Source organism: Saccopteryx bilineata, chromosome 5 (genome assembly GCF_036850765.1).
Source record: "Saccopteryx bilineata isolate mSacBil1 chromosome 5, mSacBil1_pri_phased_curated, whole genome shotgun sequence".
Classification (NCBI taxonomy): Eukaryota; Metazoa; Chordata; class Mammalia; order Chiroptera; family Emballonuridae; genus Saccopteryx; species Saccopteryx bilineata.
In genome coordinates, this window is record NC_089494.1 from 139,029,358 (window position 1) to 139,047,425 (window position 18,068).

General features: G+C 37.7%; 1 protein-coding gene across 1 annotated transcript in view; it reads right to left on the bottom strand.

Moving 5' to 3' along the window:
• Positions 1 to 18,068, bottom strand: part of GPR158 (G protein-coupled receptor 158) — a 532,888-nt gene that overhangs the window by 203,049 nt on the left and 311,771 nt on the right. The window contains exon 4 of the mRNA XM_066280852.1: positions 13,902 to 14,125. Within this exon, the coding sequence (XP_066136949.1) occupies positions 13,902 to 14,125 (224 nt within the window). The remainder of the gene's footprint in view (positions 1 to 13,901; positions 14,126 to 18,068) is intronic.

Here is an 18,068-nt window from a genome sequence, read left to right on the forward strand (position 1 = left end):
TTCTCTTTTCCTCATTTCTCACATCAAATTCATCATCAAGTCCGATCAGGTCTATCTACAATTGTATCTTAGCCATGCCTCTCCATCTCCATGGCAACCACTATCTCTAACTTAACAATAGACTTCCTATCATTTTTCTCCACTTTTACACTTGCCCCTTACTAATCTTTTCTTCACAGAACAGCTAAAGAAATTAGTTTAATACCTAAATGAGACCATTTATGATCTTGCTTCAAAACCTTCAACGGATTCTTATTTCATGTCAAATAAAATGAAACTTTTGCTCTGGTCTATAGATGTCTGAATGATGGGGAGCTGACTATTTCTCTAAATTTTTCTTTCTCCTCTCCCACCCTGCTGCTCCTTGCTCTCCATGCTGGCTTCCTCCTGTCCCTAACACACTCCAAGCTTCTGCACATGGTGAAACCTACAGGTGTCGTTTTCTTTCCTGGGAATTCTCTCCTGTCCCTATTCCCCACCCACCCGACACCTGGTTATCCTTGAGACCTCAGATTAAATGACACTACCTCAGAGAAGTCTTCCTAAACACCCCCATCTCTGTTCCACTCTCACTTCACTTGTCTGCTTCCCTTCACAGAACTTACTAGTATTGGCATGCATTACTTTATTTACTTACTTATCTTTACTCCAAGATTATTAACTCCATTTGTAGGATCACAGACCATACCTGTTTCATTCATCATGCAAAACAATGCCTGGAAACTTAGTGCAACCTCAAAAACCACTGAATGAATGAGTGAAAGGCTGACAAACCTATTTCTTAGGTGCCAGACCCATATATTTAACATCTTTAGTCTACTCAAAAAATTTCCTTGCCTGGCCTGTGCTGCTAAAGTGGATAAAGCATTGATCTGGAACGCTGAGGTCCCCTGGTTTGAAACCCTGCACTTGCCCTGTCAAGGCACATACCAGAAGCAATGAGTTGATGCATGCTGCTCCTACCCCTGCCTTTCTCTCTCTCTCTCCTTCTCTCTCTCCTTTTTCTAAAATAAATCAATATATATTTTTTTAATTTTACCTCATCTCCCTATAGAATAAAGTCCAAATGCTCAGCCAGGTTCTTCAGGATCCAAATTGAAATAACAAATTCCCCTTTATGTGGAATGTGCATTCTAAAATCTTTGTATATATGCGTCTCTGAATAGCCAACCTTCTCACCTCCTTCTAGTCTGACCAATGAGGTTTATTTTTTTTAATTCTTCTCAAGTGTCACTTTTTTTTGAAGTGTTCCCAGACCACCCCTTAACCACTCTTAGTTTTGTGCTTTCATAGTCTGTACAGAGCCCTATTAATAGTTAACATTTACGGAGCACTTTCCTCAGATCATTCATTGTTATGTTTTAAAGATTCCACACATTGCTATCTTCACCATAGCCCCATGAGATTAGATTTTTCTCCCATATTACAGAAGAGGAAACTGAGATAAATAGAGGTTGGCAACTTACCTAAAGTTTAAGAGCTCTTATGTGAAAAGCCAGGAGAAGCACCAAGATAAACATTAAGTTTGCAACTTGAATCACTATTCCCTGCTTCCTCACCAAGTACTCAACACGTAACATGTTTTTATATATCTTTTATTTCCTTTTATCCATTTCCCCATTAGACTGCAAGCCTCTTCTGGGCAAGCCAGTAATAAAATCATTTTTGTTAACCTAGCTAAATATTCATGAGTAAATTTTTTCTGAAGGCATTAATTTATAACTGTGCAAAGTTTTTTGCTTACATAATATTTGAATGGGCTTTAAAGCGAAGATCTGAGAAATTTGGGGAAAACCATTTGGTCTCATAATATTTTTCAAATAGCAAGCAATACAGTATATGAGCACATTAATTTTTAAAAGTAATTTTTAGCATACTTAATGCATAAATGGCTTTACCACTCAAATAAGCGTAAGTAAATGTGTGTGCCTCCAAAGAGGAACGGTGCTTTGGCATCATTAAGCATTTTATGTCTCTTAAGGCACGTACAAATATAATCACTTTCGTTGGTCTTCATTAACTCATAATTAGTACCACTGCCACCAGCTGGAGCTGGAGGTTATTTAAATGATATTTTTCAAGAAACACAGAAAGAAAGAGACCCTTTAGTTAAACTATTTCTCTGCACTCTCCTGCTCCCCCCATAGTTACTCTTACTACCATCCTGACTTTCATATACATTCACAAACACACACACATGTACCCCTAGACCATTGTATTATATATGAGTTCCTTAGTGGGTTTAATCATTAAAGGATGCCATTTAAAAGCCAAAAAGTGTAGTAACACCAATGAGCAGAGCCAAGGACCATAAAAACCAATTCAAATGGTGCTACTATATACCTGTAACTTATATAATTTTTGTAACCATTCTCATTCAAAAGTTCAATACAAATTAATTTTTTTGAAAAATTGTGCCATGTATGCACTTAATTAATTCAGTTAACTAGCAGACACCTAGAAGGAATAAAGAAAGCACAGGACATGTATGTTTCGATGAGGCATAAGGGAATGAAGAAGTTAGAAGAATGCATGCAGACCTAGAACTTAGATTATTAAAATGAGACTGGCTTGGCCTGGTCTACTTTTTATAATTTAAGATAAATTTTTGCCTTTAACCATGACAGATATTACAGCAAAGTCATTAAGAGCAACAATGAAATATAAAGTCAAAAAGATCTGAATGTTATTTCTAGCTTCCTCGAGTAATAGTGGATTGGCTCCTTAAATTCTCTACACTTTGGCTTATTCAAGTATAAAATGAGGATAACATGAATTTACATGGTGGCTGGAACACTTCTGTAAGCCTATACCCTATTATATTACACTATTTTATTTTAGTCATTGCATTTCCTACCACCTGATACATTCTTCTTTATTTTTTATTGCTTGCCTCCACCAGCCCCACAGCAGAATATTACCATATATTGTTTGTACTGTCCATCATGGTATTACCAATATAGGAAATAGCTAAGAGCACTCAGTAGATGCTCAGTAGATGGATGATGGAAGAAAGGAAGCAATGGATGAAGGTAAGCAGAAAGGGATGCACAAGAAGAAAAGGTGAGAGGATAGTATAAAAAATGAGAAAAGCTACATTAAATTTAAATGAATGATGTAAATGTGGGAGTGAAGGTTATGATTTGTTACATTAAAACCATTTCTCAGCCCTGGCCAGTTGGCTCAGCGGTAGAGTGTCAGCCCTGTGTGTGGAAGTCCCGGGTTTGATTCCCGGTCAGGGTACAGAGGAGAAGCACTCATCTGCTTCTCCCCCTTCCCCCCTCTTCCTTCACTCTAACTCTCTCGTCCCCTCCCACAGCCAAGGATCCATTGGAACAAAGTTGGCCAGGGCGCTGAGGGTGGCTCCATGGCCTTCACCTCAGGCACTAGAATGGCTCTGATTATAGCAGAGCAATGAACAGCCCAGAGGGGCCAAGCATCGCCTCCTGGTGGGCATGCCAGGTGAATCCCGGTTGGGCGCATGAGGGAGTCTGTCTGTCTGCCTCCCCCTCAACTCTGCTTCTTACTTTGGAAAAATACAAAAAAAAAAAAACTCCACAAAAAACCATTTCTCCCATTATTTAATATTCTACAAGATCAATTTTGGGGCAACATATTTAAATGCATGGATGATAAACTCAATTTTGAATACTTAATTGCTTCCAATCTGCACTATAACTAGTGCTATGATAAACACACATGAACATATCTGTAAGTCCTTGTGTACATATATGATTTTTTTCAGTACAGACTTTTAGAAGTAAAACTGCTGTGTATTTTTAAGTTTATTACACATAATTCCAAATTTCAGCCAAAAGTTTCTACCAATTTACACAACCACCAGCAATAAATGAAAGTGCCTAAGTCCTAGCATCTTCACCAACACAGAGAATTATTGTTATAAAAGTATATCTCGTTGTTTTAATTTACATTTTGTAACTATTCTTGGAATATCGAGAATACTTTTTTATGTTTTTAAAATATATTTCTGGTGAATATTCTCTGCCTATTTTTAAAACTATTGGGTACTTTTCCATTTCTTATCGATTTTGAAGAGGGTCTGTTTGTTTTTAGGTTAAGAAAGTTAATTCTTCACTATCATATCATAACACCTTTTTCAACTTGCCTTTTAGTTTTATCTTAATTATTTAAATGTAATATTAGTTCTAAAGCTCACTCTTAATAATTTGGAAAGCCTTGTGACCAGAAAGACTAGATATTCCTAATTGCTAATAAAAATAGTTTTAAGAAAAAATAACCTACAAATGAGTGAAATAATTTCCACAGTAACAACAGAAAGAAAAGACCTGGAACTCTACATTTGAACTAGGGACTGAGCTCTACTCAGAGCTCATAAAATATTTTCTTATTGACAAAATACATTGGTGGGAGGTGTGTGTTGTATGTTAAAAAAGGAGGCCATAATTTTTAAGCTCAAATTTCTTCTGGCACTTTTATTAACATACATCACACATATTTGTCAGAAGAAAAGCAAAGATTTGAAAAAGGTAAAAAATTCAAAGCATTACATTTTATTCAAAATACACTTACCTTCAACTACTTAGGGAAAAGCACTTGTCAAAATACATTTCCAATTGTGTCAAGTTCCAAATACTTGAGAACTGGCTAGTAAAATATGGAATGGGATAGTTCCTACTAAGTCTATTATATCTTGGCTAGATACAGCTGTTTATCCTCCATAAAAACCTTGGCTTTGATATAATCCTTCAAGAAGAAGGCTATCTCTAGACTAAACAGTTTCATGGTCATGCTTAGCACCAAAGCCCTCTCACATCCTGTATTGGTTGTGTTTCTTCCCCCACTATTTCCCCTGAGACTGAAAGTCCTAGAAAAAAAGAACAAGTCTCTGAGTCTCTTTTTTATGTCCCACCTATGTATAGAATCATATAGTTCTTATTTTTTTTCTGATTTACTTATTTCATTCAGTATAATGTTATCAAGGTCCATCCATGTTGTTGTAAATGATCCGATGTCATCATTTCTTATGGCTGAGTAGTATTCCAAAATATATATATACCACATCTTCTTTATCCAATCATCTATTGAAGAGCTTTTTGGTTGTTTCCATGTCTTGGCCACTGTGAACAATGCTGCAATGCACATGGAGCTGCATGTGTCTTTACGTAGCAAAGTTTATGAGTTATGGGGGTATATACCCAGTAGAGGGATTGCTGGATCATATGGTAGCTCTATTTTTAATTTTTTGAGGAACCACCATACTTTCTTTCATAATGGTTGAACTACTTACATTCTCACCAACAGTGGATGAGTGTGGTGGTTACGGGGCGGGGGAGGAAAGAGAGGGCATAGGGGGAAGGGGAGGGGCACAAAGAAAACCAGATAGAAGGTGACAGAAAACAATTTGACTTTGGGTGATGGGAATGCAACATAATCAAATGTCAAAATAACCTGGAGATGTTTTCTCTGAACATATGTACCTTGATTTATCAATGTCACCCCATTAAAATTAATTTAAAAAAAAGAAAAAAAAAGCAAGTATGTGCTAGGTATGTTCTTGGTTTCCCAGCTACTATATATGGCTGCTAAAGTTAGCCAATAGCAATTATTTTTCAGAATAAATCCACTCACTGCCTCAGAAACTTTCATTACACCATGCTCCAATAACTGGACAGAAGGGAGCAATCACGTTTTAGCTAAAGTTCTACTTATCATTAGAATGACAACTGATTCTAAGCAAGAGGACTTGTGTTTTATATAGGAAGCCCTTAAAGGCTGGAAAGCTTTCAAGCCCCAAATATGTGAAGCCCTAACACTTCAGGGATGAGGGTATTGATGCTTGGAATAGGACAGCTTAGCTCACACTTCTTTGATCACACTGCCTTACACCAAATTGTAATACTGGAGCTGGCCCTATTTAGACTTCTTCCAGCCTTAGGAAGATCAGCTGAAAGTTAATTCAGAAAGCATGATTTTACTTCTACAACTGTCAAGCTTAGCATTTCATATTTTTTTCCCATGCATATGTTTAAATATAGTTCATAGAAAGAAAAAAATTATACAGATATTAGGCATCATGGTCAAAATCAAACATTATAGTTGATATAACTTTTACTTAGTTCTTATTTCCTTATCCCCTATAAGGACAAAAGTGTAGAATTAAAGTTGTGATAATTTCTCCTTTGTTAACGCTTGGAATAGTCCAGATGTCCCTTCAATGAATGAGTCTTTACATATAGGCAAGATATAAAAAACTCATCTCACATTAGCTAGTATGATATGATTCTTACTACATTAATCAGGCTTGAATTTAGAGTATAAATATGGTTATTATTATTGATGTTATTGTCTTCCAAACTCTTTAACCCCTCTAAAAGATTTTTCTGGATCCAATGATACTTAAGTCTACAATTCATTAGTCAGTGGAAAGAGTCTCAGCAGTGATAGCTATTCTTTCTATACAATTAATATATCAGATTAGGAATCTGAATATCCCAGATTCAAAGAATCATAATATCCTAGTGCTTGAAAGTTCTTAAGAAGTTACCTCTGCCCTGGCCAGTTGGCTCAGCGGTAGAGCATCGGCCTGGCGTGCGGGGGACCTGGGTTCGATTCCCGGCCAGGGCACATAGGAGAAGCGCCCATTTGCTTCTCCACCCCCTCCTCCTTCCTCTCTGTCTCTCTCTTCCCCTCCCGCAGCCAAGGCTTCATTGGAGCAAAGATGGCCCGGGCGCTGGGGATGGCTCCTTGGCCTCTGCCCCAGGCGCTACAGTGGCTCTGGTCACGGCAGAGCGATGCCCCGGAGGGGCAGAGCATCGCCCCCTGGTGGGCAGAGCGTCACCCCTGGTGGGCGTGCGGGGTGGATCCCGGTTGGGCGCATGCGGGAGTCTGTCTGACTGTCTCTCCCTGTTTCCAGCTTCAGAAAAATACAAAAAAAAAAAAAAAGAAAAAGAAGTTACCTCATCACTGGACCAGGCGGTGGCACAGTGGATAGAGTATCAGACTGAGATGCGGAGGACTCACATTTGAAACCCTGAGGTCGCCGGCTTGAACATGGGCTCACCAGCTGAAGTGCGGGATCACTGGGTTGAGCGTGGGATCATAGACATGACCCCATGGTTGCTGGCTTGAGCCCAAGGTCTCTGGCTTGAAGCCAATGTCACTGGCTTGAGCAAGAGATCACTTGCTCTGCTGTAGCCTCCCCAGTCAAGGCACATATGAGAAAGCAATCAATGAACAACTAAAGAAGACTAAGTAGCCACAACAAAAAATTGATGCTTCTCATCTCTCTTCCCTCCTGCCTGTCTGTCCCTATCTGTCCCTCTCTCTGTCTCTCTCTGTCTCTGTCACACACAAAAAAGAAGTTACCTCATCAAATCCATCATTTTAAAGAGAAAGGATAGTTAGAATACTTAGTCTCTTAGCTCATGGTCACTAACATAAGACATTGAGTAAGAAGATTTTGACTATAATAATAGGATGTGAAGAAACTGAAACCCTTATGAATTGTTGGTGAAGGTATCAAATGGTCTGACCTCTGTGGAAAACAGTTTGGAGGCTCCTCAAATAGTTAAACACAGAATGACCCTATGGATCAGCAATACCACACATCTAGATTATATTCAAAGAATTGAAATCAGGGACTCAGACACTAACATTCAGATGCCTGTGGTAGTGTTATTTGCAATAGCAAAAAGGTGGAAATAACCCAAATATTTATGAGTAGATGAATTGATAAACAAAATGTGCTAAACACATACAATGGAATATTATTCAGAAATTGAAAGAAATCAGATTGTTACATACTAAAACATGGACAAACTTTTAAAACATTATACTGAGTAAATAAGACAAACACAAAAGGACAAATAGTGTGTAATTTTACTTATATGAGGTGCTCTGAAAAGACAAATTTGTAGAGACAGAAAGCAGAAGGGATGTTACCAGGGGCTGGAGGAATGGGGAGTTATTCAATAGGTACAGAGTTAGGTTTGGGAGATAAACAAGTTCAGAAATGAATAGTGGTGATGGTTGTACAATGATGTGAAAATACTAAATGCTCCTACCAGGGAATCTTTTCTCTTTGAAATTTTTATTTGAAAATAAATTGTACTAACACTTGAATATTACTGTATTAAGCTCTAAGAAACTACACTCACTCTTCAGAATAGTGAACCAAAAAATATGTTACTTGTCATAATATTTGGTAAAGAATGTAAAATAATTTCAAAATATTTAATGTTTAGGATCTTTAAGATACTATTTTAAAATTGTTGTTGTTTGAGAAGAACTCACTGGGTTCAAAATCTTTCACAATTTATTGACAGATTTAATCTTTAACCAAGGGCACAAGGACAAATATATATAACTATATAGTTCCCTAAATGTCTATACAGCATAAAATTTAATCTTCTTTTTGGGGTATCATTCCACAAGTCTCACCTAAAAATATAACGGAATCTAGTTTGTGTTGTTTAAAATGGTAAACTATTAAAATAACCTTTAACCAATGATTGTTGGTACTTAACAACTACAAGTTGATGTTTTAGGCATTATTAATCCTCAAATAAAGGTACTCATAATTAGACTACCCTGGAAGACTAATAGTACAACTGAAAGACATAAATTTCTGTATCACCTATGTCTCTTGATATGATCACCCAATGTTCCATTTTAGAACAGACTCACCTATTACCATTACAGCATGTTTGCATGCAGTCTCAAATGCACAGGATCACTGGCTTTTCCTATTTTTGATTTGTCAACATGTTTACTTCCATTAATTCACAGAAAAAAAGTCTAATGTAAGTAAATAAAAGAGGCCTGTGTTTCCAAGTGGTCCATTTCTGATGGGCCCTAAATGAAATATAGTCCAACACTAAAAGTATTTAAGATGTCACAGACCATAAATTCTGGGGAAATTGGATTAAAGAGTATGGTTCACATGCTGGCTAAGAGGAAAGAGGGAACCAGTCACAGATTATAGCTCAAGCTCCTTCTCTAACCATGTGTTCTGGGGCCCTCCTTCAAGATACCTCCATGTAGATGGGAAAGTGAGCAACTCTTCAGGTATGTACCTGAATAGATGCCTCAGCCTTATTAGCACATCAGTTCTAGCCCCAGCTTGGTTCGCTATACACTGTGTTATATTTATCATATCACACAGCTAACACTTAACAGAAATATAAAAAAGCTGCCATCCAACTTTGACAGGGATTATAATCACAAATTTGGTATCACTCAGTGAATAGCTTTCGATAACTCAGTAAAGAGCAACTAGTTTATGTGAAAATTTTGCAGTCATCCCATTTTTCAGGTATAGGATAGTGTTGAGCAAATAAGTTTGTAAAATCTGTATTTTCTGGGTTTGCTCACTTTTGTTAAAAATGGCTGCTGCCCAGGTAAATTGTGCTGCCAGGTAAAACTGCTAATTACCTTCATACTTGGGAAAGGGCTTTGTTATGCTAATGTTGCTGGAGGAGAGGTTTTCGTGCCAAGAAAAGTTTGTGAGAAGAAGGAAAAGGCAGCCAAGATGGCAGGGTGCTGAAAGAGATGCCAGTTTCGCAGAGTAAGAAGCCATGTTGGCAGATGGGGAACCAGAGGTGACTTAGACTAGTGGGGGCCTTTGATTCTAGGAAAAACTAGAAAAGATTCTCCTGGTTGTGGAACCAAAGAATGTGTGAGTAGGTTTTGGTGCCCTGTGTGTGTTTTACTCGCTGGCCAGGTGCGAGGCTAGAATAAAGGGATGGCCCACCAGTTTTTGGCTCCACTGTATCTCTAACGTCTGTCCAAATCTAATGGGAACCTGCATATGAATGGCCACAATGGCAGCAGCCCCTGGCCTTACATTTGGCGTAGTCAGCAGGATTTGGATCAGATAGTTCTGGAGCTCCCACCACCCTTGAGCAGTGAGGTAGAAGACTGGCTATTGTTATGGTTCCCCATTGCTGTGCTTTTGGGAACCGTAGGTGGGCTGATTTTTACAGCCCTGCAAGGGGAAACAGAGAGCTCTGTGGAAGAGGCTGCCGGAGGTCTGCAAACCGAGCAGCGAAAGAAGTTAGAATGGCCATGGGAGAGAGATGCAGATCCTGGAACTGGAGCGAGTGCTGGAGAAGGAGGCTGCATGGGTTTGTGAGTTGCAGTTTGCCCTGGAAGTTGCCGAGAGCCGGCAGCCGCAGGAGCCTAAGATGGAGCCTGCAGGTAGAGTGGCTCTGATTTGGCAGGAGCAGGCATTTCTAGCTCCTCTTCTGAGGATGAGGATAATCTGGCTGAAGTTGCTATCTGCAGACTACAGAGAGTAGGGCCCAGCAGCAGGGAGTGACTACTAGGCCCTTAGTAGGTTTGCTACAATTTTGTGACATAGGGGTGGATGGCTCTGGAGCAGAGGTGGAAATGTTGGCTGCCATTGCCATGTGCTCCTCCTTGGGATAGCTTCTTAAGAGCTGCCAAGATGGCAGGGATGAGGGGGCAGACTTAAGGCCCCATGTGCATGTACTGATTACTGGAATGGGACCAGAGAGGGCACTGGCTTCTTTGTTGGATGGACATGCGGCTTTTGGAAAATGTGAAAAACCCTGATGGAGGGGGCATGTCTGGTGGAGGCCCCCTGCACTGGAAAGCTTTTCATCCAGTTGAAGAGAAGCTCCATGGACATTTTGTGCTTTGGGCAAAGTGCTCAGAGAGACACGGTGAAGGGCACCTTTGTAATTGTTGAAATTGTATGACTTGTGCTGTTGCTGTAATTTGTCTGTGTGATGTGACTCATGCCTTGCACAGGCATGCCTGTGATGCAGATTGCAAAGTGAGCAAAAGGGTGGAATGTAAGGCAAAGAAGTTTGTAAAATCTGTATTTTCTGGGTTTGCTCACTTTTATTGTTAAAAATGGCCACTGCCCAGGTAAACTGCACTGCCAGGTGAAACTGCTAATTACCTTCCTGCTTGGGAAGGGGCTTTGTTATGCTAATGTTTCTGGAGGAGGGGTTTTTGCACCAAGAAAAGTTTGTGCAGAAGGAGAAGAAGGAAGAAACCAAGATGGAGGGGAAGGAGAGAGAAGGCAGTTTGTGCAGAGAGTAAGAAGCCATGTTGGCAGATGGGGAACCAGAGGTGACTTAGACTGGTGGGGGCTTTTGATTCTAGGAAAACCCAGATATGCCAGTAGCTTTGTGAGTGCTGAATGAGTGGGTTTTGGAGCTCTGTGTGTTTTTACTTGCCCGCCGGGTGCGAGGCTAGAATAATGGAATGGACCACCAGTTTTTGGCTCTGCTGTTTCATTATCATCTGTCCGAATTCATTGGGAACCTGCACCTACCTCCATGGCCATGATGATGGCAGCGACTGATAGCCCTACAGACAGCAAACAGAGCTCATATACAACTCATTCAGAGTCTTACTTGACAAGACAGGTTGACTCTGGATGAAATGAGAAAGAGGACCATATGTGTCTATTGTAGTCTTTGTGGTAGCATGTGTGAACATTCTGGCCAACTCTAATCCAGATAGCCTAAAAGTATCCCTGCATTAATACTAAACAACAAAGACTGTGTATCAGGACCATCTTTGTGATACCCCACAGAAGTGATTTGCTTGAGTTATATTGAAGCATTACAACTTGAGCACACATTCAGGAAAATTAACAGAAACAAAGCTATGAAAATTATTATTCTATTTTCTATAAGAATGTTTATCATTTGCTACATTTAATAATATTGTCTGTATAAGAATCACAGGAGAAATTTCTTCAAGAATCAGTGCTAGGAATATTCAAGTTTCTCCTAAGGAATTAATTTATCTCATGGACAATGACTCACTTTTTTCTCCTCTTTGCATTACTGCTAAAAAACACACAAACAAAAAGAAATCTCTTCTTTCCTGCACTGGCTAGAACAGTGCCTGCCCTCATGGAACCCATTTCACAGCTTAAGCCCACTCTTGATTTCAGTTAAGTTCCCTGTCTTATTTTCACTTGACCTCAATCTCATCACTTACACGTTCAGTATTCTCATCACTTACACGTTCAGTATTCTAGCAGTGTTTATTCCATGTGCTAGAATAGACTAAATACAACTATCCCAACCCCGCTGAGTTACAACCTCTCAGAGACTGGGCTTTCTTTCCTAAAAGACAAGAGATTGCTTCATTCTAGCTGAAATTTTGTCATATTTCTTGGTAAAAATCAGGAAAATTGGGCATAAATTTATTTATATGTCCACTGACTTTATTAACTTATTTCTTAAAAATATCTCCCTTTATATTTTGTCACCATCAGTGAAAACTCACTGATTTGTCAAAAGGGGACCATCTTAAACTAGATGTCTAATTTAGGTATTCCAACTAATTTGTATTCATAGAAATTTCACCAAATGGCATGTAAAGATATCTATTCTCATGATAGCATTAAAAAATAGCATTTCATGTGAAGGTCCAGAGAAATTCACAAGGTTGATAACTTGGGAAATGTTAAGTAACATTAACATAAATTAAGACATTCATCTGTTTAGAACAGTCTTACTTTTCTTATTATGCAATGTAATATTCTACCCATCATCTATCACTAACTCCGCTTAGGACAGCACTCATTAATGAATAAAATCAATTAAAATGCACAAAGAATTACATGCTATATATTGTGTACATGAATTACACTACATAGGGAGATTGCAGAGCAGTTTATTAAATAGACCTTTCAATTCTACCTGCTCTGCCACTGGCGAGAGGCCGTTATAAAACCAATTAATTTCAGTGGTTAGCTATTTCCAACTCTACTTGCCAGCTACTTTATTATATGTACAATTTAGCACATATTTTACTGCAAAAGAAAGATGTGTATTTGGTAATGAAGAGCAATTTGCCTGTTTGCACTTTCTTGGTGACTAGAGTATGATTTTAACTTGTGTTGTATGTTTATGCTAAAACTATTTAAAATAATTAAGTCTATAATATTAATATAATGGGTATATCTTCCCTGAATCTCAACAGAGGTTTACTGGGATTCTTTTTAACATTAACTTGAAGTTTTATAATAGACGTCATTCACAGAAAGCTGTTTTTTTTCTTTTATATTTCTAATTAGAATAATTTATACTTTTAATGAGCTGTATAATGAGCTCTAAACCATCTGTACAACTCTGCTAACACAGGGGATCATTTGAATTCAGTAAAGGTGAAACTTTAGGTTTTTGTTTTCCTTTCCAATGGCATAAATAAATTTCTGAAAGCAAAGGCACCACAAATTCTGACATGACGCTGGCTACATATAATTAATTGGGTGACAACTCCCCAGAAAGCTTTTCCCTGAACATTGGGGCATTTGTTCACCTCTGACTGAGACACATACAAATGCATATACTCCTCTTTGATTTTTCAGAACAGAACCAGGGGACAAGCTCTCTCAAAAGCCACATAAGCTTTTTGCAGTATCACTATTATTCTGGGATATTAATGCAAAATCAAATACAAGGTTATGAAAAAATTCATTCTTCAAAGTATAATGTGCTAAAAAATAGTTGAGTCTATTTACCATCTTTAAATATGTCTGAAAGAAATAAAAATGAAATATGATAAATGTCACAAAGCTTTCTAGATATGAAGAAATTAACCATATATTGGGTTCTGGAAGAGGCCAAAGGGAATGACATAAAAGAGAGACCTTTAGAGTCTAAAGTTTAGACAATAAAGAACTGGAGCTCCAGGCCTAATAGGGGGAAACATTCTATAGAAGAAAATGTTACAATAACATTTCATATTTTTAATTCTTATTTCTCCTGGGGAGCAAACAATATAATTTTTATACTCTAATCCTGTTTTATAAATATCTCTTCTTAATAGAGAAGCTACTGGGACTTGGAACACTTCATTTGCTTAAAAAAAGAAAGAGGTTGCTTCATAACAAAAAGGAAAATCATAACCAAGGTACTTGGGTTTACCTTTGCTTTGCGAAAGTGGTAGACCACCAGCATGCTAACGAAGTCGAGCAGCATACATAAGGCTTGGAAGGAGATGATAGCAAGTCGCAAATACTCATCTTCCTGGACAAAGCAGGGCCTGTCATCAGCACAGAAGGGGCAGCCCTCCCTGCAGGGTTGGCAGACAAAAGGTTCTTCTGATCCATCATTTGCACTTTCTGCAAAATGGTGATCTGGACCTCTTCCTGAAAGTGTCAAATAAAACCACAGTGTCATTGCACCTCTGCAGTAGGTGAGATTGAGTACACAGTCGAAATACATCTTCACCTCTTCATTCCTTTTCCCTTTTATTAAAAATCTTTGTCAACCTTCTTGCTAGAGAAGAGAGTTATTTTATCTCTAGACTCAAACAAAATTCTTTATGTTCCTTTGATTTTAAAAAAAAATGTCACTCAGTGTAACTGAGGAAAATTAGCAAACATGGAAACAAAACTCCTTAAAGGCAGGAAATAGCTTTCTAAGGCTTTAATATCATTATTGACTACTCACTGACAGACTTTCCTTATTGCACAAATCATATGCCATAAATATGTTTCCATAAATACTTGTTAAAGACTTAACCAGAAGACAGGATAAAAAAGTTGTGTCTTTCTTGCACCAAATAAATATACAGAACACTTTTAGAACATCTTGACCTAGATGGTACAAAATCCAAAATGAGGCTTTGATTGCCCCTTAATTCAGCAGGAATCTCATCTACCAACTTCATTAGGTCTAAAGTAGATAAAATGGTACTTAACAGACAGTTATTCATGTGCAATTTGCATAATGATGGTGCATCCTTTGCCCAAAGTACAATCCATACTTACAGGCTGCCATGTAATTTCCCACTTTGCATACCCTTTGGACATGTTTGAACTGTTAATTAACTGCTGCTATTAATGTTAAAGTCTTCTATCTCAATTATCAAACTTACTGAGTTCTAAAGCCCACATTTAAAGATTCTCTTTAATTTCTGAGTATAGCATTGACAATTATCAAATTAACACCATAGACTAAAAACAAACAAACAAATAAAACCCATTTCCAACTCTGAACTCAACATAAAAGACATTAGTGAATATACTCCCAGTTTGCTATATAACACAACCACATAGTTCAGTATGGAACACAACTTTGATTGAGTGAGGTATTTGGAAAAGAGGTTATTCTGATTAACAGCATTTTAATAACACACAATTTAACAGAAAGTCTTTATTACTTTCAACTTTGGTTAAAGGTTCATAATTCTTTTAAAATATATTTGTTTATTTTACTTCAATAACTATAATAGCAAATACATAACTGAGCCCTTGCCAGATGTCTTGGTTGTTAGGGTGTTGTCCCAATGCACAGAGTTGCTGGTTAGACCCCCAGTCAGGCACATAAAGGAACAAATCGATGTTTCTCTCTTTCTGTCTCTCTCTCTTTCTCCCTTACCTTCTCTTTAAAATCAACAAATAAATTTAAAAAATAATTAACTATTTCTTTGATGATTCAGGATATATATATTTTTAAGAGCCATCATTCTGTTACACAGGGAAAAGTATATGAATCTGACTGTCCAGTGGACACGGTTCCCATCCTTAGAGAGCTGGCAACTCACTTGAATGCTTTGGGTCTTAGTTTACTAATGGATGAAATGTGAATTGCTGTGGAGTTTAAATGAGATAATGTATCTACAGGGTGGGGTAAAAGTAGGTTTATGGTTGTTTATATGTAAAATAAAATAATTGATAATACAAGAATAAACTCTGTGTTTCATGTACTCACAACTGTAAACTTACTTTTGCCCCACCTTGTAAATCATAGCTTTCCCTTCCTCTCCAAATATGGGAGATGCAAAGAGGAACTAGGAATCCACCTATGCCTTTGACCCTTTGAAGTAGTATGAACGTTCATGTACGTTCTCGTGTCTCCTGACCATCCAGAGTACAATCGATTTATTTTAAAAATGTGTAAGGCAACATTTAAAAAAGGCAAATGTATGTTCTTCTTTTTTCCATAAATTAGTTATCAAACAAACATGACTTTAAGTTAATAAAACTGAAACTGGAACTAATTTCATTTTTTGAAAAAAGCTCACTCCTGAGGGTTAGCAAGCATGAAAAAAACTCACTACTCAAAGGGTTAATTTAAAGAAAAGCATTACTTGTTCAAAAACAAAGAAATTATCCACTTGTCTACTGATGATCACTTTGGCTGTTTTCCAGATCTTGGCTATTGCAAACAACACTGCAATGAACGTGAGGGTGCATTTCTTCTTTTGAATTAGTGTTTTGGAATTCTTAGGCTATAGTTCTAGAAGTGGGACAGGTGGGTCATAAGGCAGTTTCATTTTTAATTTCTTGAGGAATCTCCATATTGTTTTCCACAGGGTCTGCACCAGTCTGCATTCCCACCAGCAGTGCAGGAGGGTTCCCTTTCCTCCATACCCTCACCAGCACTTATTGAGTATTGATTTGTTAATGAGAGACATTGTGACAGGTGTGAGGTGATATCTCATTGTGGTTTTAATTTGTATTTCTTTAATGATTAGTGAAGTTGAGCATTTTTTCATATATCTATTGGCCATCTGTATGTCCTCGTTGGAGACATGTCTATTCAGGTCAACATTTGAAACTATATCAACACAATAATTAAAAATAAAAAAATTAAAAAAAAAAGAAAGACTGGCCACGGTAGCCTTTTTTAGCTTTCTTCCTACCCAGACCCACCCTCCTTACCATTTGGCTATCCCTCTGACTAGGCAGAAGCACTAGTCAAACATCTTGGATCATTTTGCTATAAGAAACACTTCATTCCTGGGAACAAGACAACCTTTCCATGTCTAAGCTTTCTCCTACCAAGAGGAAGACTTGTTATTTAGCTCAAGGGCCTGTGGGCAAATGTAAGGATGTCTTAAATATGAGTCACTTAAGTTTATCATATCAGTCTGATGAGATTAAACATAGTTTAAGTCACACACAAACTAAAAAGTTAGACAAGCTGAAGTAGGGAGTGAGAAGGATAAACTTCATTTCAGACAAATTAAACTTGAAGCCCAACTCATTGTCTAAGAGAAATACATAGTAAGAAGTGAGAAATAATATAAGACTGGAGTGTGGGAGAAGGATCAGTATCAGAGTAAGAATCTACAGAGAGTCCTATCTGTGGGTGAGGAATTGATAAGGGGAGACAAAGAGGAAGAAGCCAGGCAGGTGGAGGTTTTTATGTCACAAAAGAAAATTTGGATTTACCGGAACATGCAGGACTGTGATCAAAGATGATAAGTAAGTAAAGGCTATGAGGTTTAATGATGATTTTATCTTTCATTGACCTTTTAAGACAGTAATTTCCAGAAAATGGTAGAATGAAATTAGGTTATCAGGGCTGAAGGAATAAATAGGTAAAAAAATATTTCAATAAATATTTCATTGAATGAGAAAAGCTAGAAAAGTTCGCAATAGACAGGAATAATGAGGGGTCAGCGAAAGGGTTTGAGGGTTTTTGTTTTTTTCTTGAACTATGGGTGAGATTTGAATATAGCTTCAGTCAGCAAAAGGAGGCATTGGAAATTAAGGAAAGATATGGAGAGATTATTTAACAGAGGACTTGAGAGGTTAGGATTGGATGTAATCAAGAGCCTGGTTGAAGAAATTAACTCTAAGAATAACTGATAACTTTTCTTCTAACACTGGAGAGAAGTAGAAATGAATTTAAGATTGCTTTAAAGTAGGTTTTTTATAGTGAAGAGGAACCAGTTGAAAACCATTTTGAAGTAGAGGAGAAAGAAAACATGGAAGCCAAACTTGTTCCATAAAATCTTCTCAACAATTCAGGTAAGAATACAGATTGAGAATGAAGAAGGCCATTTTTGGAATAAAGACATGAAAGAGTAAGGCAGAAATATAATACCTGACTAGTTGAATCACTTGGCAGAAAAATAATCCAGTTAATATAAAATAGTATGATTCACTAGGAGAACTAGTCAAGATAGTTTTCCTTTTATATAATTATTGGTAGCCTGGAAACAAATGGTGTAAAGCCAGTAGCCACGGCCACCATCACAGCCGCCTGGCCCATGCAGATTCACATTTGATTTGGACGGATGGTAATGAAACAACGAAGCCAAAAACTGGTGGGCCATTAGCTTTAATCATAGCTTGC